Source organism: Schistocerca americana, chromosome 1 (assembly GCF_021461395.2).
Source record: "Schistocerca americana isolate TAMUIC-IGC-003095 chromosome 1, iqSchAmer2.1, whole genome shotgun sequence".
In the NCBI taxonomy this organism is placed as follows: Eukaryota; Metazoa; Arthropoda; class Insecta; order Orthoptera; family Acrididae; genus Schistocerca; species Schistocerca americana.
Window position 1 is genome coordinate 209546023 of NC_060119.1, and position 23495 is coordinate 209569517.

Below are 23495 nucleotides of genomic sequence, written 5' to 3' on the forward strand. Positions count from 1 at the left end.
ACTAATAACAGGTCTAGGTGAAACCAAGTTAATTCTTGGATTTTTTGACAGCCACATGATCCTGATGTGACAATTATAGAGTTATTCAAACAAACTCTATGGTCAGTAGCACGTAAATATACAGATCACGCAGTACTAGTTGGAGACGACATTAACCTATTGATTATAGACTTGGACGCCTATGGATTCATTATAGATCTTGCAGACGGACAGTCTGGTGAAGTACTTTTGAGCACGTTTTCTGAGAACTGTTTTGAGCAGCTAGTTCAGCAGCCCATACGCAATAGAAATTTCTTAGAACTTGTAGCTACAGTCAGGCTGGACCTCATTGATGGCATCAGTATAGAGGTGGGTATTAGTGATTGTAGCGACTATTGTTACAGGAATTAATAAATCAGTCAAGAAGGCTGGGAGAGTGTTTCTGTCAGAAAGAGCAATTAGCAGTTGTTAACATCTCACCTATACAATAATTTGCAATCATTTAGTTCCAGTATATGATGGGCATAGAGAATCATGAGCGAAGTGTAAATAAATATGCTCTCTCCACGTATGTGCTTAGTAAGTGGATTAAGGATGGAAGAGTTTCACCATCGTTTAGCTGCAAAATTTGGAAAATGCTGAGGGAAGTTGTTGAACTCTTCGTTTAAAATAGAAACCACAAATGACAACATGCAGAGTTAGTTAGTAGAGATTCATGCATCTATGAAAAGACCTATGTGCGAAGCGTCCAACTGCCACCATCATACCGTAGCGAAAGATTTGGCCAAGAACCTGAGAAAATTCTGGTCCTATGTAAAATTGCTAAGCAGGTCTAAGGCTTCCATCCAGTCACTTGTTGACTAGTCAGATTGCCAGTTGAAAATATCAAACCAAAAGCCAAACTTTTGAATTCTGCATGTAAGAAATCATTCACGCTGGAGACTCATACAAACTTACCATCCTTTGACATCGCACAGAGCCCTATATCGATGACATAATAATAAGCATTCTTGGGGAATATCGGTTTATTGCAGAGTTCTAGAACATTTTCTGAGTTTGAGTATAATAAATTTCCTGGAGATTGAAAATCTTATGTCCACGAATCAGCACAGTTTTAGAAAGCATTGCATATACGAAATTCTGCTTGCCCTTTTCTCACATGATTCACTGGGAACTATGTACGGAGGGCAAGAGGTGGATTCCATATTTCTAGATTTCTTGAAAGCATTTGACACAGCATTGCACTGCATTTGTTATTGAAAGTACAAGCATATGGAATAGGTTCCCTCTAGATATATGATTGGCTTAAGACTTCTTAAGTAAAAGAACATAGTATGTTGCCCTCAGCATGAGTGTTCATGAGGAGTCAGGAGTTCCTCAGGGATGAGCGATTGGGGCACCATTATACTCTACATAAATGGTCTGGTGGACAGGGTGGGCAACAATATACGGTTGTTTGCTGATGGTACTGTGGTGTACAGGAAGGATGTGGAAGATGAATGACTGTATTATGGTACAGATGACTTAGACAAAATTTCTGGTTGGTGTGATGAATAGCAGCTCGCTCCAAATGTAGAAAAATGTGAGTTGATGCAGATTAACAGAAAAACAAACCTATAAGATTCAGATGCAGCACTAGTAGTTCCCTGATTAAGACACTCATGTCATTTAAATATCAGGGCGTAACATTGCATAGCGATTTGAAATGGAACGAGCATGTGAGGAATGTGGTTTGGATTTAAAGGAGACCAGCATCTGCTGGTGCATCCTGTTATTGAGTCCTACCTGAGTGTTGTGGATCTGCAACATGTCAGATGAAAAAAAAAGACATTGGATAAATTCAGAGGCGGGCTGCTAGATTTGTTACTGGCAGGTTTGAACAACGCGCAAGTGCTGTGGAGATGCTTCAGAAACTCGAACCAGAATCCCGAGAGGAAAGTTGATGTTCTTTTTGAGAAACATTATTGAGAAAATAAGCTGATTGCAGAATGAACCTGCTGCTACCAACATAAATTTTGCATAAGGACCACAAAGATAAGATGCATGAAGTTGGGGCTTATAAGGAGGCATACTGGCAATTGTTTTCCCTAACTATATCTGCGAGTGAACTGGAAAGGAAATACCTAGTAGTGGTATACGGCACTCACACACACACACACACACACACACACCATATGGTGGCTTGTGGAGTGTGTATGTAGATCTAGATCTACAGAGGCCAACAATTATTAGGCTGTGTTTTTTTACTGATGCTAATTCGAAGGCCATCTTCACACTGCATTTAGCAACCAAACCAACATTTTCACATTGAATGTTACTTGTAACGTAGGTGCCCACACCATCACTTTTATGTATCTTCCTGCAGTATGTACTAAAGATTTTCAAATTATGTAACTTACTGATTTACACCTACTAACTGCTCAGGATGTTCACTTTCACAGAGAAGACTTTAACATGAAGATTTACACTTACAGTGCTGTACACATCTTTCCTTGCATACTGATTTTCTTTTTTTTTTACTGTGTATTAAAGTAGACTATGGCTTATATGAAAAAATTATTAGTTATGTAATGATACTCTAGTTTTCTTTAGTGTTTGTTTCATTTACAGACAGTTTTGTTACTTAATTTTCAGCCTGGATGAGGAAGACGGATCACAATCAGATATGTCAGGTGGTGGCACTCCAGCTCATGATGCTGATGCAGTCAATGAGATTCGAAGGATGCACTTAATTTTGGTTGGGCACTCAGGTGCCATCCTAGAGCTTGTGGTGAGAACATGTGCATGCATTTATACTGTCTTCTTCTTCTTCTTATTATTGTTAATAATATTAGTAGTATAGTTATTATTTTTCTGTTTGATGGTTCGTCTAAGCAGCAGCAGGTAATGGGACAAAATGTTTAAGATTTATTAAATGCCTTTGTCTATCGCACTGTAAGATTTTTACAAGACAGGTCTTTTGCAGACCGTTGGTCGGCAAGCAGTTGCAGCCTCTGAGGATGGTTTTGTATACTGCTACTCTTTGAAGACAGGACGATTGAAAAGAGTGGTCTCCTGTGGAAGTCAGCCCGTTACGTGCCTCTGTGTTGTAGAGACAGAAGAAGGTCAGCTTATCTTTGCAGGCAGCCTAGATGGGCACATGCGATGCTTTACCTTCAAGGTTTGTCCGCTCTGAAAATGTATTTCACTTAAACAATTTTGTATCTGTTTTCATGGACAGAAAAAAAAATTGAAGTGCAACAAGAATGAATCTTTCCAGGTAAGATGGTGTTATGTTCCATTGTACCGTTTGCCTGTCCATAAATACCATTGTGATGCTAAATAGTGATATGAAATGAAAGTCCAGACTATCAAATTTTAATAGTTAAGACCTCTGCAAGGTGAAAAAATGTGTAACAACAGTACAGATAAAGTCCCAAGATGTGTTTGTAGTCTGAAACATAAACCCCGGACTTCCCTCCCCAGAAGCCAAGTTGAAAGGAAAGCATGCAAAGCACTTGAGGGGATGGGCGTATGCTGTGTATTAATTTCAGAAGGAGTCTCTTGTGTCAAATTATTGTGAGTTAACCACTTCATTCCCTTCCTGTCTCCCCTGCAACTTACAACAACTGTTATTGAAACATATTGATAAGTTGTGTATCTTTTTTCCCAGTGTATGGAAATCAATTGGAACAGAAGCTTTGACCACCAATCCATTTTTCTAAATTGCAGTGGTTTTATCTGCCACAAATTTAATAAAGGCAATCACAGTTTATTTGATTTATAGTTAAAAGTTACAGATAAACACGGGGAAGTTAAGAGCAGTGACTGTATGCTTAGTACCTAACCCACGTCCCCATTTTTATTTAAATCAGGTTGATCATTATTAGTTTATATTTTTTGTAGTCAGTAATATAGGAATTGTATATTATAATATGGCAATTCAAACTGACAGACATTTCAAGAATAATAGTTTCAGTTTGCATTTGCACTTATCATTACTGTTACAGTAACATTTTCGCTATCCTTAGTGTCAGTCTGGATCGTTCCTCTTGAAAACCACAAAAATTCAGCTGTATCATTATGTATGACAGTTACTGTTTCAAATTATTTTCATGCAATTGGTAGCTCTAACCTCTTAAGCAGCTTTCAATTAGATGATGACTTCTTTAGTAACTCTGAAACACAGTTCTTCATCCAGATTACCAATTAATATCCTTTCTGTCATCACTTTCCCCTTGTTATGCACTGCCTTGTCCTAATCTTCTATTTTAATGTAGAAAGTTCTGGTTGAGAATTATGAATTATTTAGAAATAAAAGAGACGATTCACTGAAAGGCAACAGTGTTGCATCGTCGATGGGTACTATGCTATGCTAGCTTTCAGAATGAACTTCCTTTTTTAAGCTTGTAGGAAAAAGATGCACACAAAAACGCATACATTCATTCACATGCACTTGCCTATCTCCCTACATTGTGCTCGGTTGACTGCCAGTTCTTTCCGGATTCTTGGTGAGTGTACTTGGGTGAGGTGGAGGTACGGGTGGAGGAGGAGGAGGAGGAGGAGGAGGAGGGGGGGATGGGGGGATGAGGGATGGAGAAAGGCAGGAGGCAGGAAGTAGGTTGGGAGGAAATGTCTAGCGGCTCGTGGGAGAATGGGAAGTCATCTGTGGGCTAGCTAGGGGTGCAGGTAGAGGGGCAGGAAGACCCAGATGCAAGACTTGCCCAATCCATCCACCCAGCACCACCTACTCCAGTCCTGTCACAGGCTTATCCTATCCCATCAGAGGCCGGACCACCTGTAAAAGCAGCCTTTGCGCATTGTTTTACGTTGGTATGATGACCAACCAGCTGTCAACTAGAATGAAAGGCCACTGCCAAACTGTTGCCAAAAACAGTGTGGACCACCTGGTAGCACAACACGCAGCAGAGCACAACATGCGAGATTTCAATGGCTGCTTCACAACCCGTATCATTTGGATCCTCCCCAACACCACCAGCTTTTCTGAGCTGCACAGATGGGGGCTATCCTTACAGCACATCCTTCACTCCTGTAATCTTCCTGGCCTGAACCTGAGGTAACTTGCCGTCCCCCCACCCCCCCACCCAATAGTTCAATGTAGGGAGACAGGAATGTGTGTGTGAGCGAGTGTGTGTTTGTGTACATGTTTTTCCTATGAGCTTGATAAAGGAAGTTCATTCTGAAAGCTATAATAGCTCTGTACCTTTTGTTTGTGTACCTATCAACGACACAGCACTTCTGCCTTTCTGTGAGTCATCTCCTTTATTCCTAAATAATTCATAATCTTCTATTTTATGTTGTCCGTTGTACCATGTAGTGCTGTTCCGTCTCAGCTCTGACTGACTCAATTTTTTGACTGCCTTCAACTAACTCAAATGACTCACTGACTAACAAAGACTGTATGTCTGCTTTAATGAAAATGCACAACTGTCTGCTAGGTTACCAAAGAATTTAACCTTGGTAGATATTGTCTGTTATAAAGCATGTGAGAAATTAAATTGTGAGAAAGAAGAAAAGAAAAAAAAAAAAAAAAAATGTTTCAAGAAAACATTGTCAGCAAAAATTTCTAATATAGCTAATCTTACCAGATTTAAACTTCCCATTGTGATGGATGGTTCAAATGGTTCAAATGGCTCTGAGCACTATGGGACTCAACATCTTAGGTCATAAGTCCCCTAGAACTTAGAACTACTTAAACCTAACTAACCTAAGGACATCACACACACCCATGCCCGAGGCAGGATTTGAACCTGCGACCGTAGCAGTCCTGCGGTTCCGGACTGCAGCACCAGAACCGCATGGCCACCGCGGCTGGCATTGTGATGGAAGGCAGGAGGGTGGTCAAGTTATTAGTTGAAATTATGGACTAATTAGCCTCTGACTACAGGAATAGTCTTAAATTTCTTTATTATATAGTCGATTTTGGAGCTACCAGCCCCCTCCTTAGATACACATTGTATATATACACCTGATTGGTGATAGGTATGGTTTCCCCTGGATCACAATTTTCTGTCATCACCAACCTGCAATAGATGCAAAAATCTGGTACCGAGCACCACATGGGAAATGACACCTCAGTGACTGGCAGCAGTATATTTTGTTATTTTATTTTTATTTATTTTCTATATATCTAGCATTAATGAATTAACTGATGAGCCGAAACATTGTGACCACCTGCTTAATAGCTTGTTGATACATCTTTGATACACAATGCAGCAGAAACTCTGCATGGCATGATTTTAACAGGTTGTTGTTAGGCTTCCAGAGGTATATAGTACCAGATGTCTACGTATAGGTCATGCAATGCCTGTAAATTACAGACCAGTGAATTGTGAGCACACCTAGTGGTGTCCCAGATGTGTTCCATTGGGTTCAGATCAGCTTTCTACATCTAAATCTACCTCTACACCTACACACATACTCCACAAGCCACTGTGTGGTGCATGGTGGATCCTATCTTGTTCCACTCACAAACTGAGAAAGGAAAAAACAGCTGTCTATTTGCTGTCATATGTGTCCTCATCTTCTGATCTTATCTTTGTGGTCTGTATGCAGTAGAATCATTCTGAAGTCAACCTCAAATGCCGGTTCTCTATAAATTTTCTCAGTAGTGCTCTGCGAAAAGAACATTGCCTTCCCTCTAGTGATTCCCATTTAAGTACCCACAGCATCTGCTTAATGCTTGCACATTGATAGAACATACTGGTAACAAATGTAACAGCCCATCTCTGAATTGCTTCAGTGTCTTCCATTAATCTGTCGTGGTATGGATCCCAAACACTCAAACAGTACTCAACAGTGGCTTGCACTAGTGCCCTATGTGTGTTCTCCTTTACAAATGAACGATGCTTTCCTAAAACCCTCACAATAAACTGATATCGACCATTTGTCTTCCGTACTACAATCCTTACAGGCTCATTCTGTTTACTATTGCTTTGCAAAGCTATGCCTTGATATTTGATCGACATGATTCTGTCAGACATCACACTACTAATGCTGTACTTGAACTGTACATGTTAGTTTTCCCTACTCACCTACATTAACTTACATTTTTCTACATTTAGAGATAGCTGCCATTCATCACACCAACTAGAAAATTTGTTTAAGCCATCTTGTATCCTCATACAGTCACTCAATGATACACTTTCCCATACATCACAACATTATCAGCAAACAGCTACAGACTGCTGATGACCCTGTCTGCCAGATCATTTATGTATATAGAAAGCAAATATATTACAAGGAAAAGATAGTCATATCACATAACAAAATAAAGACGATATGGGATATAGCGAAGGAGGAGACTGGTAGAACCAGACATGAAGAGGGACAAATAGCGTTAAGAGTAAATGATACATTGGTGACAGATGTGTATAGTGTTGCAGAACTTTTCAGCAAACATTTTATAACTGTTACTGAAAAGATGAGGTTGTCAGGTTCTGTAGATGCTACTACGGAATACCTCAGACCAGACATTTCAAGTAACTTCCATAATGTGAATTTGACCCTCACTACCCTAGCAGAAATAATGTCCATCATAAAATCTTTAAAATCAAAAACATCTAGTGGGTATGATGAAATAACAACAAAGTTAATTAAAGAATGTGATTCTGAGTTAAGTAACATATTAAGCTATCTGTGTAACCAGTTGTTTATCAGTGGAATATTTCCTGAATGGTTGAAATATGCTGAAGTTAAGCCACTGTTTAAGGCGGGAGATAAAGAAATAGCATCAAATTTCCGTCCAATTTCACTGTTGCCAGCATTCTCAAAAATTTTAGAAAAAGTAATGTACAGTCGGCTATATAACCATATTATGTCAAATAACATACTGTCAAAGTCGCAGTTAGGATTTCTAAAGGGTTCTGATATTGAGAAGACTCTCTACACTTACAGTGAAAATGTGCTTAATTCCTTAGACAAAAAACTGCAGGGAACTGGTATATTTTGTGATCTGTCAAAGGCATTTGACTGTAAGTAAATTAGAATATTATGATGTAACAGGAAATGCTGCAAAATGGTTCAGATCATATCTCTGGCAGGAAACAAAGGGTGTTATTAGGAAAGAGACATATATTAAGCTATCAGCATCATCCAATTGTAAACTAATTACATACGGGGTCCCACAAGGTTGCATTTTAGGGCCCTTACTTTTCCTTGTGTATATCAATGACTTTTCATCAGTAACATTATCAGATGCCAAGTTCATTTTATTTGCCGATGATACAAACATTGCAATAAATAGCAAATCAAGTGCAGTCTTAGAAAGATTGGCTAATAAAATATTTGTGGACATTAATCACTGGTTCCTAGCCAATTCTTTGTCGCTAAACTTTGAAAAAACACACTACGTGCAGTCTAGAACTTGTAAGGGGTGTCCCACGCTTATATGCCTAACACACGATGACAAGCAGATAGAAGAAGTGGACAGTGTTAAATTCTTGGAATTACAGCTTGACAGTAAATTCAACTGGGAGGAGCACACCGCAGAACTGCTGAAGCGTCTTAACAAATCTCTATTTGCAATGTGAATTGTGTCAGACATAGAGGATATAAAAATAAAAAAGCTGGCATACTATGCTTACTTTCATTCCATAATATCATATGGGATTATTTTTTGGTGCAATTCATCAAGCCAAGCTAAAGTTTTCCAGGCACAAAAACATGCAGTAAGAGTTATATATGGTGTCAACTCAAGAACATCCTGCAGAAGCATATTTAGGGAACTAGGGATACTAACTACTGCTTCCCAATATATTTATTCCTCAATGAAATTTTAAAAATATATCACTTTTTCAAACCAACAGCTCTAGCTTATTTGTTTCAGTTGTAAATATTTGTCATGTGTTATTGTTTTTCTGACATGTTCCACATCCTGGAGGACCTCCTCACTATGGATCAATTGGAATGAAAGTAAATCTAATCTAATCTAATCTAAAATAACAGCTGTCATATAACACTTCCCTGGGGCACTCCTGATGATACTCCTGTCTCTGATGAATACTTGCCATCGAGGACAACATACTGGGTTCTGTTACTTAAGAAGTCTTTGAGCCACTCACGTATCTGGGAAGCTATTCTGAATACTTGTACCTTTGTTAACAGTCTGTCATTTGAAACTGTGTCAGATGCTGGATGGAAATTTGAGAATATTGAATCCGCCTGTTGGTGGACACCAAATCAAATTACTTCTTAAGTTCACTCTTTAAACCATTGTAGCATGATTCTAGCTCTGTGACACAGACAGTTCTTGCTATAAGATGCCATCGCTGTTGTGGAAGACATCCAACACCAAGAGAGGCAGGTAGTCCACAAAAATTTCACACAGTCATTAGCTGTCATGGTGGCTTTGGTTACTACCTCATGTTTTGTGGAAGTGCAAGTGAATGTCCCCTGTAGCATAACACTGTCCTGACTGGCTGGCATCTGTGGAGCTATACACATTTCTAGCAGCCATTTATCTGGATGATGGTGTGACTAGAAATGACCATTGATCTTGTGTAACAAGAAATGTGATTCACTTGACCAGGCGACATAGTTCCAGTGATCCGTGGTCCAATCTAGAAGAGCCTCTGCCCATTGCAATTGCAATTGATGATACTGTTGTGTCATCAGAGGAATATATAGAAGTTGTGTGCTGTGTAGCCCCATGTTTCGTGTACAGAACAGGGTGTTCCTCAACATTTGGGCCTGCACAATCATTGTTATTTTGTCATCAGATCTTCCATAGATTGCTGCCTATCGTGCTTTACAGTGATGAAACATGGATTCCAGCACCTTGTCTCCTACTTGTGGTTTCCCCTTCCTAAGACCATTTTCTGTAGATGCAAGTGAACAGTCAAGCAACTTCACCACTTTTGTGATGCTCTTTCCTAGACACCGGGGCTTAAAAATATTCCCTTTGTCGAAGTCGCATATGTCAGTAAATTTTCTCACTTGTGGCTTATATCATCGCAAAAATGATTCCCTTCTTGTTTCTTTTTCACTCACGTGTGTCCCTTACTGTGTCACATACCCACAACATCACCAGGTGACATTCAATTTTGTGGTGGACAATGGTCATAAATTTTTGGCTTAACAGTGTATTTAGAATGTGTAGGTACAGACTTATCTTTTATGAGAAAGATGTCTGCCATTATTGTTTGTAAGTAGATAGTTGTATTAGAATAATCTGACTGGTTGTATTCAGCTTGTGACAGTTTCTTCATATGTACCAGTCTTCAAAAGATGGTGCTGAAATTGACAGATAACACAGTTGAGTTCAAAAGCAGTATTATCCTGAGAAAAATGCATTGGATCCAAACCATAAAAACAGACCTGTTTCAAATGACTGAGTGTTCTGCAGTTTTCTCAGTGTAGCTGTTTTGAAACATACATACATTCATTAATTATTTGACTTGATCTCGTTGTGTGCATGTTGTCCCCGATTTCTTAAATACATTCGTTCATAACCTGGCTGCATTATTAAAGTATAACCTCGCTTTTACTTTCCTGGAATTAATGTTTTCCCAACTTTTACGACATTTTTTATCACTCCCATCAAATTTCCTATGTCCACAATGTTAATTCGCACCCGATTTTATGTAAACATATCTGTTGGTTCAAATGGCTCTGAGCACTATGGGACTCAACTTCTGAGGTCATCAGTCCCCTAGAACTTAGAACTACTTAAATGTAACTAACCTAAGGACATCACAAACATCCATGCCCGAGGCAGGAATCGAACCTGCGACCGTAGCGGTCACGCGGTTCCAGACTGTAGCGCCTAGAATCGCTCAGCCACTCCGGCCGGCAAACATATCTGTAATTTTCCCGTGATTTATGCTTTACAAAAATTGTTCATGGAGAAAAAAACTGACTGCAAATGATGCTGGCATGATGTTGGCCATCAAGAACTGTTAAATGGATTTCTTGTCACCAGGCTGCTCCAGTTAGCATATTTGAACCAGTAAACATGTAAAAGTTGGAACAATTCGTGCCACATCTCCTGCCACTGCCAAGCTCTACTAGGAGTGGTGGCTGCTGGGAGTAACTAGGTTCGTTAAATAAAGATTTAATGACCAATCACAACCATTTCCAAACTGTCTCTGCTGCGCATATGCAGTTTCGTGATAGTTGTAATCATCGTGACACCTTTGTCCAACCATATTTAGCTTGTTTCGTCATTTGGCCACTCGTAGAGCTACTTGGCACCATTACTCACTTAGTGTTGCTCAAATCTTTTTGGTTTAAGCACAGTGCCAATTACGTATTTTTCATGCTCAGCAAAACGAGTTTCGAGAATTTATGCTCATTTTCAAGAGCACTATTTACAAATGTATTTTACTCAAACAATGTGAGTGATAGTTTGTAAGTGCAGGGTTTTCTACATACATGAGGAAGCCCAGTATCTAATAACCTCAAAAAGACGACTACAATGCAAATGACGCAGAACAACACATATGCAGACACCACACAAAATCTTTATTTACGTACATATTTGCGTTTGATAATGAGAAAAGATTCTCAAAACACATCATGCTTAGCATGAAAAAATACGTAACTAGTGCAGTGTTCCATTATTTAAATAATGAATGATAGCTGCAGGCTTTCCAAAAACATCAATTATGACGTATGGCATAGACTCAAATGTTTCTGCTTCCTGGGCAGTTATCAGTTGCAGTTACATCAGCGGTTTCTATCAGATAATAAGCCTTTATTAGTGTTGTGACTCGCTGATCTTTGAAAGTGCCGCTGTGCAGTTACGCGTGCCCTCTACATGCGACACTGTCTGCCAGCCATGCAGCAGCAGCGCCACCTAAGCGGCCAGCCAGCCAGCGGCCGCTTGACTTGGACTCAGTTATGATTTGACTGTTAAAGTGTACACACATGTCTTACTCTGTTTACTTGATCTGTGACTTTCATGTATTGCGTCTTCCTTGAAATATATTTGTTCAACTTGAAGTTATAACAATTGGCGACGAGGTAGTGATTTTTCTTTTCCATCATTGACCCACATGTTTCCATGGCCACTTTAGAGCAACTATTGCAAGGTCTCATAGGACAGCAAACGCTTCTTACAAATGCGATTCGTGATTTCGTCGCGGCATCAAATGCGGGGCATCTCTTGTCGTTGTCTCTACCTACTTTTCCTCCTTACGACAAGACGGCGGAAGACCGGTCTGATTACAAAAAACGTCTTCGACAGCACTTCTTGGCCTTTCATGTCGTGGACGAACAAACGTGTAAGTCTCTGTTCCTTTCATGTATCACCTCAAATGTAACAGCTGTTGTCGCAGTTGGCTCCTTTGAAAGATCCTGCGTCTTTGTCCTTTGCTGAAATGTGCTCACTTCTGCCCGTCTATTTTCAAAAGCAAATGCATGTGGTAGCTTCTCGTGTTGCCTTTTATCTTTGTCAAAAACAACCAAATCAATCCTATCGCGCTTTGGCTGCTGAACTTCATGGCCTCAGTAAAAAGTGTCAATTTGTTACTGAAGTTCACAAAGAATCCTACGCCGGTTCCATGGTACGGGATGCTATTATCCGATCGGCGCCCGACAAAGAAGTTAGGCAATGTGCCCTTCAGTTGGCAAATCCAACTCTAGATGAAGTCTTATCCACTGCTCAGTCTTTTGAAATTTCTCGCACCGCTGGAGCGCAAATAGAGGCATGGGGCGATGTCAGGGAAATACAACTGTTGTGCGATGTTGACGAAGCGTGTGGTGTGTCCCCGCCGGCCGACGTGGCCGCAGTACGCTCCCAAGCGCAGCCTCAGCCTAACCGTAAACAAAGCTCTAAGAAACTGCAGCAAAGCCCATGGTAACTTCCTTCATGTCCGCGGTGTTTTACGAAATATTGACGAGAAGATTGTCCACAATGTTGGGCCCTGTGTCACAAATACAAAAAAAAAGTTCATCTGTCATCCGTTTGCAAATCCGACCGCTTACATGATGTTCATGAACATGACACTGATTCTGATTCTGTGTTGTCTGTCAATTGTACTACTTCCCTTTCAGGGAAGTTATTCCTCACTGTCACTTGGTCGAGATGTTCGCATGCAGGTGGATACTGGTTCTGCTGCCACTATCATCAATTCTCAGACGTATCTTCAGTTGGGTTCTCCAATCCTGTCACTGTCACTAGGCAATTACGGACTTACAATAAACAGAAGATTTCTCTCTTGGGACAATTTGATGCTGAGGTATCTTACAAATCTGTCGTTTGCACTGTTTCCATATTTGTGGTCGACCATAGTAATGCGGAGAATCTTTTTGGTTTCGATGTCTTTCGCATTTTTGGGTTCTCCATAGGTGACTCTGTCAATATCGTCTCTGATGCTATTCCTTATGCTCAATTAGATTCCTTGTCGACGACATTTTCGTCCCTTTTTTCTCCTGGGTTAGGCTGTGCAAACAACTTTGAAGCTCATATCTCTCTGAAACCCACCGCTTGACCTAAGTTTTTTCGGGCTCGGCCCATTCCTGTCGCCCTTCGTGATCAGGTCAAATGGGAGCTGGATCGTCTCACTGCTTCAGGGATCTTGCTTCCTGTCACTTCCAGTGAGTTGTCCTCTCCTATCATTGTCGTTGCTAAGCCAAATGGTGATATTTGTCTCTGTGGCGATTTCAAAGCCACTGTAAATGCTCAATGCCTTATCAACACTTACCCTATGCCTCGACCTGAAGAATTGTTCACTAAACTTGCTGGAGGCCAGTATTTTTCTAAACTTGACCTGTCAGAACTTATCATCAACTTCCTCTCGACGCTGCTTCCCGGCAGTTTCTGGTCCTTAACACATCTTTTGGCCTATGTCAATACCAACTATTGCCATTCGGGGTTGCCAGCACCCCTGCTCTCTTTCAGCGATTCTTGGAACAGTTATTGCTCACTGTCCCTGGGTGTATCAATTACCAGGACGACATTGTTGTCACTGGCTCCACCACTGATGAACATCTTCAAAATCTCCGCACACTTTTTCATGTCTTACAGACTGCCGGTCTTAAGTGTAATCTTCAGAAATCAAAATTTTTTCAGGCATCTATCGTGTACTTGGGGTTTCAACTCTCTCGGGATGGTATTCGTCCGCTTCAGCAAACTGTCGCTGCGATCGATGCCCTTGCTCGCCCTACATCTGTTAAGGAACTGCAGACCTTTTTGGGGAAAATAGCATACTATCACAAGTTTTTACCGTGTGCTGCTTCGGTGGCTCAGCCGTTGCATCGCCTGTTGCATAAAAACGTGCTTTTTCACTGGTCCGCGTCATGCGATGCGGCTTTCCAGAAATTGAAGACTATGCTGAAACAGGACCCGTGCCTGGCTACTTATTGACCTGGCCAACATCTTGGTCTTGCCACGGATGCCTCTCAATACGGGGTCGGTGCAGTCCTTGCACACCGTTTTTCTGACGGTTCTGAACAACCCATTGCTTATGCCTCCAAAACGCTCACGGATGCCCAACAAAAGTATTCTCAAATTGAAAAAGAAGCTTTTGCCGTTATTTATGCTCTTCATAAGTTTGGTGTTTTTCTCTATGGATCCAAATTTCATCTTGTTATGGATCACAAACCACTTGTTTCCTTGTTTCATCCATCAACGTCACTTTCCGACAAGGCAGCATACCGCCTCCAGCATTGGGCTCTTTACTTGTCTCGTTTCAGGATGTTGCCGAGCAGCGGGTTGTGGACGGGTTCCCCATCACCGGGGACCGGCTGGCGGCTGCTACGGGTTCTGACCCTACCATCTCCTGGGTTTTACGCTGTATTCAGAAGGGTTGGCCAGATCATCCGTCCGCTAAGACTTCTGATCCATTGCGGAACTACTACGCTTTGCGTTACCGCCTCACGGCTAGGGATGGTGTTACCCTCCTTTCCACCGAAAATGCTTCGCCGCATGTTGTGGTACCTGTGTCTTTGCATGCTTCGGTCTTGCGCCTCCTTCACCAAGCGCATTGGGGTGTCTCTCGCAGAAAATCTCTGGCGCGCTGTCATGTGTACTGGCCTGGCATTGACTCTGAAATCGCACACATGGTCACTGCCTACGGCCCTTGTGTGTCACAGGCCGCCGCCCCGAAGTCATCTTTGTCACCGTGACCTTCGCCTGAGAAGCCCTGGGAGCGTATTCATGCTGACTTCGCGGGACCTTTTTTAGTTACTTACTGGCTTCTCATTATTGACGCCTACTCTAACTTTCCTTTCATTGTCTGTTGCACGTCGCCTACCACCGCAGCAACCACCAACGCTTTAGCTCGCATTTTCTCTTTGGAAGGCCTTCCCTCGACTCTTGTTACTGATAATGGTCCACAATTTGCCTCTTCTGATTTTGCGGATTTTTGTGCCCGTCACGGTGTCATGCATGTTACGGCCCCTCCGTTCCATCCACAGTCAAACGGTGAGGCTGAACGACTGGTCCGCACATTTAAGGCTCAGATGAGGAAACTCCTGACTTCTTCTGCTGATGATGTGCTTCTCCAATTTCTGGCTTCTTACCGTTTCACCCCAATGGGCGACCACAGCCCGGCTGAGCTCTTACATGGCAGCCCCGCACGCTACTTCATCTTCTGCGGCCTTCCACCTCATGGCCATGGGTGCCTTCGCTTGGCCGTTTCACCACCGACGACCTTGTATGGGTACAGGGATATGACAGGCGGCGAAAATGGAGTCCTGGCAGCATCTTACGACACCGTGGCCAACGCCTGTATGAAATCCAGACGGACACGGGTGTTACAGTGCTTCATTCAGACCAGCTTCGGCCTCGTGTGCCGGCAATGCCTGTTCTGGATGCCACTACACCACCTTCGGATCTACCTGACGCTCGGGATACTGAAATCTCTCATTATTCACAATGCAGTCCTCTCACCATCATATCGGTGCCAACACGAGAACTTAACGCCACCAGGAGACGTGCCCATGCAGGAACCAGATGACCATTATCTGTCGGAGCAACTCTACTCGCCTCCTTCTACTACGGACGCGGACACATCACCCATGTCTCCTTTTATAACAACCAGACTTGCCGCAATGGGCAGATTGGTGCACGGGGCTCCAGCAGATTCGACCCCCACATCTCCTGTCGGCTGGACCCGTTATCATCGGGGACACTTCTGTCCGTACGGGAATCCTTCTCCTCGAGACTTTATGGCCAGTCAACAACACCTATGGACGTTAGCAATCTACGGGCCACTTCCATCAAGACCTGTGCAAAAACTTCAAAGGGGGGAAAAGTGTTGTGACTCACCGATCTTTCAAAGTGCCGCCGCGCAGTTACGCGCGTCCTCTACATGCGGCGCTGCCTGCCAGCCATACAGCAGCAGCGCCACCTAAGCGGCCAGCCAGCCAGTGGCCGTTAGACTTGGACTCAGTTATGATTTGACTGTTAAACTGTACACACGTCTTACTCTGTTTATGTGATCTGTGACTTTCATGTATTGCGTCTTCCTTGAAATATATTTGTTCAACTTGAAGTTATAACAATTAGATAATAAACAAGTCTCTGACAAGTATTTTGATGCGCATTATATACGTATATCATACATAAAGTGGGAAAATGCAAGTGGTTCTTCTATACTTTACCTTTACAGCTTAAAACATTATTTCCCACATTTTACATTTTCTTGCATTTAACACCATTTTTTTCAAGTCCCTTGAAAGTGTAAGAGCGGGATTTCACTGTAGTTAAAATGCAGGCTATTACAATAGAAGGGTTTACATTTATGGAAAAAGTGACAGGAATGCCAATAATACTGTAATGATTTATGGTCAACATTTTCCATATAGTTTGCAATCGTGTGCTGCTACTTGTTGGGTTATGTGACGGGTCTCCACATAACCATCAAAGAACATTTGTTAGAGAGAATAATGAAATGTCAGTATTAGACTCAGTGAATCATAATCCCCACATTAGCACTCGGCAATGAAGTTAGGAAGGGGAATTAGTCAGACTGCTGTTTTCTGAATTTGAAATGTAGAAAATGTCATTTGTTTGACATTTCCCTCCATCAGGAGCTGTATGACAATGATTTCCAGAACTGAGTAACATTGGCCTGTGGTCGCTTCAGCAAATACAGAGACCCCAATTTTTTTGCTTGAGTATTGTTCTCTGGTGTGTTGACTTTCACAAAACTTGGTACAATTAATTGACTTAACATGTATTACTGGAGTTTGGAAAACTCACATTGGTTACTAGAAGTTGAACATTGGTGTTCATGGAAATGTGAATTTGTGGTGTAGAATAATTGCTGACTAACTCATTGGTCCCTTCTTTATCCAAGGCATCTCAAATGGTGATAAACATCAAACATTCTTGGAGCACGATGTGCCAATATTCCTTGGGTGTGCGGCAAAAAGTGTGGTTGCAGCATGATGGTTGTCCAGTGCATATTCTGTATAAGTACGGGAAATATTAGATGTGTGTACAGTTGTCAGTGGATCAGAAGCGGAGGTCGATTGTCTCGGACTGCAAGATAGCCAGATCTTACTTCGCGTGACTTTTGTTTGTGGGGTTTCTTGACGAAGAAAGGGCCAACAATGCGCAATAACGTGATTCAGCGTATCACCAATGCATGTCAGTAGATTACATCAGGAACACTTCTCAGTTATGTCGAATCATACCCTGTTGGAGAGAGTTATAAGAACACACCTCAAACAAGTACACCATTGGTGAGAGGTGAGAGCACGCACCTTTCACAATTTTTCATAATTACTGCTATTCATTTTTTAACCCAGTGCATTCTTCTCAAAATAATAGCATTTTGTAACTCATTTGTGGTATTTGTTGATTACATTGCCATCTTATCGCATAATAACTTGTTACTTGTTACATACAAAAGCTATGTATTGTTTTTTTGTAGAATCCGAATCTACAATAAAAATGGGATGTTCTTATTTAAGATGTTGCACCCTGCCCTACCCAACCCCTTGGGGATGATGCAAGGAAGTCAACTTTGGTATTGCAGGATAGCATTTTTTTAAATATAGAACAACTATTTTTTTCCTTTTTTAATCCAATGTGTAGCTTTTTTTCGATTTTTTATTTTCTCAACATAAGAAGCTTGCCCTGTATATCCAGTTTCCACTGCATTTTTATCAGTTAGAATTGTCTTTGTTAAAACAGTAGAGTTCTCCCTGAAAAGTATCAAGCTATGAAGTGAATTGCATCCAATGAAAAATTAAGTTTGAGAAAATTATAAATTTACTAGGAGACAGAATGACTGGTCATCCCTCACCTTCAGAATGTGAAATTTCAAATACTGTTGATAGACATACATGAGAATACAAAAAACTGTACCCGAATTTGTAACTATTGGTTCCGCCCTCAGTGAGAAAAGAGGGTAAGGTTGGAGAACGTTACGAAAGTGTCGCACGTTGCTGCGGACCACAGGATGAGAGGGACCCACTGTTTGGTAAAGGTAAGTATCTCCTTGTAAAATTATGAAGTGAACATATCATGACTAGCCCCAAAAGAGTACCAAAACAGTCGACATAAAATGATGTGGATTCACATTTTTGTTTGATGTACTGAAACATTTTTGTGTGCTTAGATAATTAAGATAAAATTTTTTATTTTAAGGAGACCACTCACCGAAAAACAGGAGCCCCCAACACACTTTGCTCCATCCTGTTCACCCCATGAACTGACACTACATTGTCCATTTCTCCTTATAATCACCAAATGCTTTCACTTGCCCATTTCCTGCCTCATTTCCCATTTCCTAACACAGGGTGTTTATGCCCCACAAGAACAGGGAAATGTGGGAAAAAAGGCAATCTTTTTGTCCTGGAAAAACTCAGAAAATTTTTAGAATTCCGGAAATTTTTCATTGTTTTGGTTTTTAGTTGAATTTTTTGTAACTTTGACTGGTAAGAACTAATACTCTGCCAGATAATTTTCTTTTAGCCTGCCACTACAGGGTAACAGTAAAACGATAGAATAACACCAAAATAAAACTTTATTTATAAAGAAAATATACCATTTACAATAGCAACACGCAGTTGTTTGCTGAGAGTAAAAACAATAGAGTAAAGGCTTAAGGATGAAGTCTATGCAATTTGTAACAGCAAACTGCTTTTGATGAGCATGACATCACAACTGTTTACATTTCTAACAAGTTGCAGGAGAATACTGTGCTTGATGGTTCAAGGAGCATTACTTTTCAAAGTAATTTTCCTTTTACGCAGCACGAATGTGTGATGAATTAGAAAATCATGGAGCATTTTATGCTCATTCAAAACTTAAACGTTTTTAGGACCAGCCACTTAGAAAAGTTTTGGGCCCAGGAGACCAGCCATTTATGTCGTGCTGGGTTTCGATTCCTAAAATGTTGGGGTGTAAAACCTTTACCATTCAAGGAACTTGTAAGTTTTACAGCTCCAGGGGAAAGTATATTGTCACTTAACATGGAAAAAATGCACCATCACCTGGGGTATAGTGTATTTTCACCCAGGAGAAAGTACATATTCACATGAGAAAAATGTATTTTTTGACCAGGAAATCCAGAAAAAATATGGAAATTTTTTTTGTTGTCCACATACACACCCTGTAACATCATCCGTATTCCACTGGATTGCTGATCCATCTTTCTACAGCAGTTCAGAAAAGCAGCCATTCCTCTGAGTAATCCCACATCTTGTTCGTTAAATGCTGTCTAAACCACGGAATATCCCCCCCCCCCCCCCCTAATCATAAAAATTACCTTCTCTGGATCCCATTCCTCCTTCAGCTTTTCGGATTCCATCAGGCCCTATCGCCCATGGAACTGGTACTACAAAAACACCTCTCCATGCCACAGGCATCCCAGAAACAGCTCTACTCTGTCTGTAAGACACTGTTACTGTGCAGTTCTCTCTCTCCCCCCCCCCCCCCCCCCCACACACACACACACAGAAAAATCTCAAAAAATAGAAATGGTTGCACTCCATCACCTGGAGGAGGATTCCAGACACCACCTCCATAAACTATCCAACCTGTTGACATCCTACTCCTGCCTTGGGTCAGCAGCCATTCTACTCACAGTGAATCCACTTATCAACCCCAGACCCTGCATAGCTGACCTCTTCAATTTGTGCAAAACCCAGGATCCAGTGAAATCCAAAACACTGCTGTTAATCTCTCCAGTAGAAACCTCAGTCATGTGAACTATCACTCCTGTCCGAAGGCCTAACCTTCAACCCTGCTTCCTTCTCCTGATCCCTGCAGTGGAAAACACTTTGTCAGCAATCCCTCCAACAAAAGCCAACGTAATCCCAACATTGACCTTGTCTCTCTCAGTTCATGTCACCGTCCAATCATGAAGTTCCCACCTAATCACCCACTAGTTGGTTGGTTTGGGATGCAAAGGTACCAAACTACAGGTTTATCAGTCCCTTTTTCCTAATGCAAACAAGGCTCAAGGTGAAACAACACCCAAATTTAGTTTGGAAAAGTAAAAGGAATGGGGATCCAAACCAAAAGAGCAAATGAAAGAGGCGAACAAAATAGGGGGAAAATGTACACCACAAGGAAAAGTAGAGGAAAGTATTAAAACCGTAAAGCAGATGGTCTGGGCTAGCTGACCACAAGAATAAAAGAGGATGAGGCAGCCACTCTTCAACACACTAAAATCTCCAGCCTAAAAAGACAATGCGAGATGAACAACAAGGGAAACTAAATGCATAGAAAGGATGACAGAGAGATAAATCAGAGGGAGGATGGATGCCTCGGAGAGTAGGTCAGACACCCACCCTTAGATGGTACGATAAAAACTCCCCTCTTGAATAAAACATAAAATTAAATCTGCTGTTGAGGCATTGTCACCCAACACTGTAGTTAGAGTGCTGGGAATGTTAAAAGTCTGCCGGGGAGCAGCAAAATTGGGCTGTCCAACAAGATTGTGGACGACAGTCGTAGGGGAGCCACAGGGACATTGAGTTGAACATGTGTTAGCCACGCATGGCTGATGTGAGGGTGGCAAAGGACAATAGATTCCCTGCAAGTGGCTTGCATGGGTGACTGTTACACATTTGTTGTGTCCTTGATAACAGGGAGTTTATTTGATGTACTGAGGGTGTGCCATACAATATCCCAGATTGCGAAAACTTTGTGGTGGAAGACCGATCACGAATCGGTCTCCGGCAGGCCAATCTCCAGAGTTGGTTTACTGGTAGCTTTTTTGGCCAGGTGGTCGTTAAGTTCATTGCCTGGTATCTCAATATGTCCTGGGGTCGGGTCCAAATGAAGGTCACTGAATGTTCACTGTAGGTCACTGAATGTTCACTGTTCTCAAGGGCATAAAGAGACTCATGGATGGTCATTACCAAAGGATGTTGAGGGAAGCAGTGCTAGAGAGCTTGTAAGCTCCTTAACAAGTCACTACAGATGACAGAGGACTCACCAGCTGAGAAGTGGATATGCTCAAGGGTGCAATAAATGGCTTACAACTCTGCACTGAAAATACTTCAGCCATCTGGCAAGGAGTGCTGTTCAGTACGTCCAGTGTGAGCGTAAGCGAAGCCAACAAGGCTGTCGACCATTGACCTGTTGGTGTAGACTATTTCTGAGCCCTGGAACTCGCCGAGATGAGGGAGAAATTGCCGGCGGAGGGCCTCAGATGGAACAGAGCCTTTTGAGCTTTGCGGTAGATCCAGCCGAAGCCGTGGCCGAAGCCGAGATATGGACCATGGAGGTGTATGGAAGTGGACCCACAGGAAACGTGGTAGGGGGAAAGCGTTGAGTTCATTAAGAAGCGACTGGACACAGATGGCGAGTGGATTCCCAGTGCTGGGTCAATGTTGCGTCAGATGGATTGTCGTGTTAGGAGAAAGGAGATGGTAATTTGGATGGTGAGGCAAACTCTGAATGAATGTGGGCGGTATAATTTGCAAGCAATAGTTGCCACCAGATCCTCAATAGAGGAATGCCTGCTTCCACAAGGAGGCTGTTCACATGGCTCATTCGGAAAGTTCCCGTTGAGAGCCGAACTCCGCAGTGGTGGACAGGGTCCAGCAGACGCTGTGCAGAGGGTGATGCTGAACCATACACCAGGCTCCCATAGTCAATACAGGATTGTACGAGGGCTTTGTACAGCTGAAGCAGTGTAAGACAATCAGCACCCCAGTCGGTGTGGCTCAGGCATCGAATAATATTGAGGGGCTGCCAGCACTTGTCCTTAAGCTGATGAATATGGGGATGCTGAATTAAGTGTGCATTCAATGCCAGTCCCAAAAAGTGGTAAGTCTCCACTACATCTAGTAGTTGGTCATCGAGGTAAAGTTCTGTATGGGGATGGACAGTACGATGACAACAGAAGCGTATGACAAATCTTAGCCATGAGTGAGGGCCCATGTCTGCGCTTTCTGTATAGCTCCCTGTAGCCGGCATTCAGCCACAACAATAGAAGAGGAACAGCAAAAATCGTCAGCATATAGGAGAGGAAATACTGATGATCCTACTGCTAATGTGAGACCATTGACGGCAGTTAAAAAGAGTGGGACACTCAGGACAGAGCCCTGCAGGACCCCATTCTCTTGTATATGGGGTGCACTGTGGGATGCACCAATATGAACTCTGAAAGTGCGGAGCGACAGGAAGCTGTATAAAAATTGTGAGCGGGCCACGGAGACCCCACTCATGCAGAGTAGTAAGGATGTGGTGTCGCCAAGTGGCATCATAGGCCTTTGTCAGTTGGAAAAAGATGGCAACAAGGTGTTATCATTGGGCAAAGGCCAAACAAATGGCAGACTCCAGGTGCATCAAGTTGTTGATGGTGGAGCATCTTTGGCAAAATCTGCCTTGGGACAGAGCCAGAAGGCCCCGAGACTTAAGGAGCCAACACAACCGCCGTCTCACCGTACATTCGAGTAGCTTACACAGAATGTTGGTGAGGCTGATAGGATGATAGCTATGAACATCTAGTGGGTTCTTACCAGGCTTCAGCACTGGGACGATGATAGTTTCCCGCCAGTGCGACGGGAATTCACCAGCGCTCCAGATGTGGTTGAAGACGGCAAAGATGTGGCACTGGGGATCCGCTGAAAGATGTTTCAGCATTTGCAAATGCATGCGGTCTGGGCCAGGGATGTGTCAGGACAGTCGGCAAGGGCACTGAGAAATTCCCACGCACTGATGGCAGCATTATATGTCTCAGGGTGGTGTGGAGCAAAAGAGAGGTGTTGTCGTTCCATCCTCTGTTTGAAGAGATGAAAGATAAGGTGGTAATCTTCAGATGCAGAGATCCGGGCATAATGCTCAGCAAGACGCTCTGCAATTACGTCTGGATCGGCCGATACAGCTTCATTTGTGGAAATTCCAGGAACACTTACAGGTGTGTGATAGCCGCAAAGTCAACGAAGCTTGGTCCATATCTGGGAGGGGGAGGATCGTGTTCCAGTGGTGGAGACATAGCGTTCCCAACACTCCTACTTTCTTTGTTTGACAAGGAGGCGAAACTGGGCACAGGGCCGTTTGAAGGCAATGACATTCTCCAGGGATGGGTGGTGCTTAAGAAGTTAAAGGGCCCTTCTGCAGTCTCTAATGGCCACAGCAATTTCCGGCAACCACCAAGGCA

General features: G+C 42.3%; 1 protein-coding gene across 1 annotated transcript in view; it reads left to right on the top strand.

The window, feature by feature from the left end:
* Positions 1–23495, top strand: part of LOC124595821 — a 134740-nt gene that overhangs the window by 47846 nt on the left and 63399 nt on the right. Inside the window, exons 5-6 of the mRNA XM_047134755.1 lie at positions 2614–2749; positions 2945–3139. Coding sequence (XP_046990711.1) covers positions 2614–2749; positions 2945–3139 — 331 coding nt within the window. The remainder of the gene's footprint in view (positions 1–2613; positions 2750–2944; positions 3140–23495) is intronic.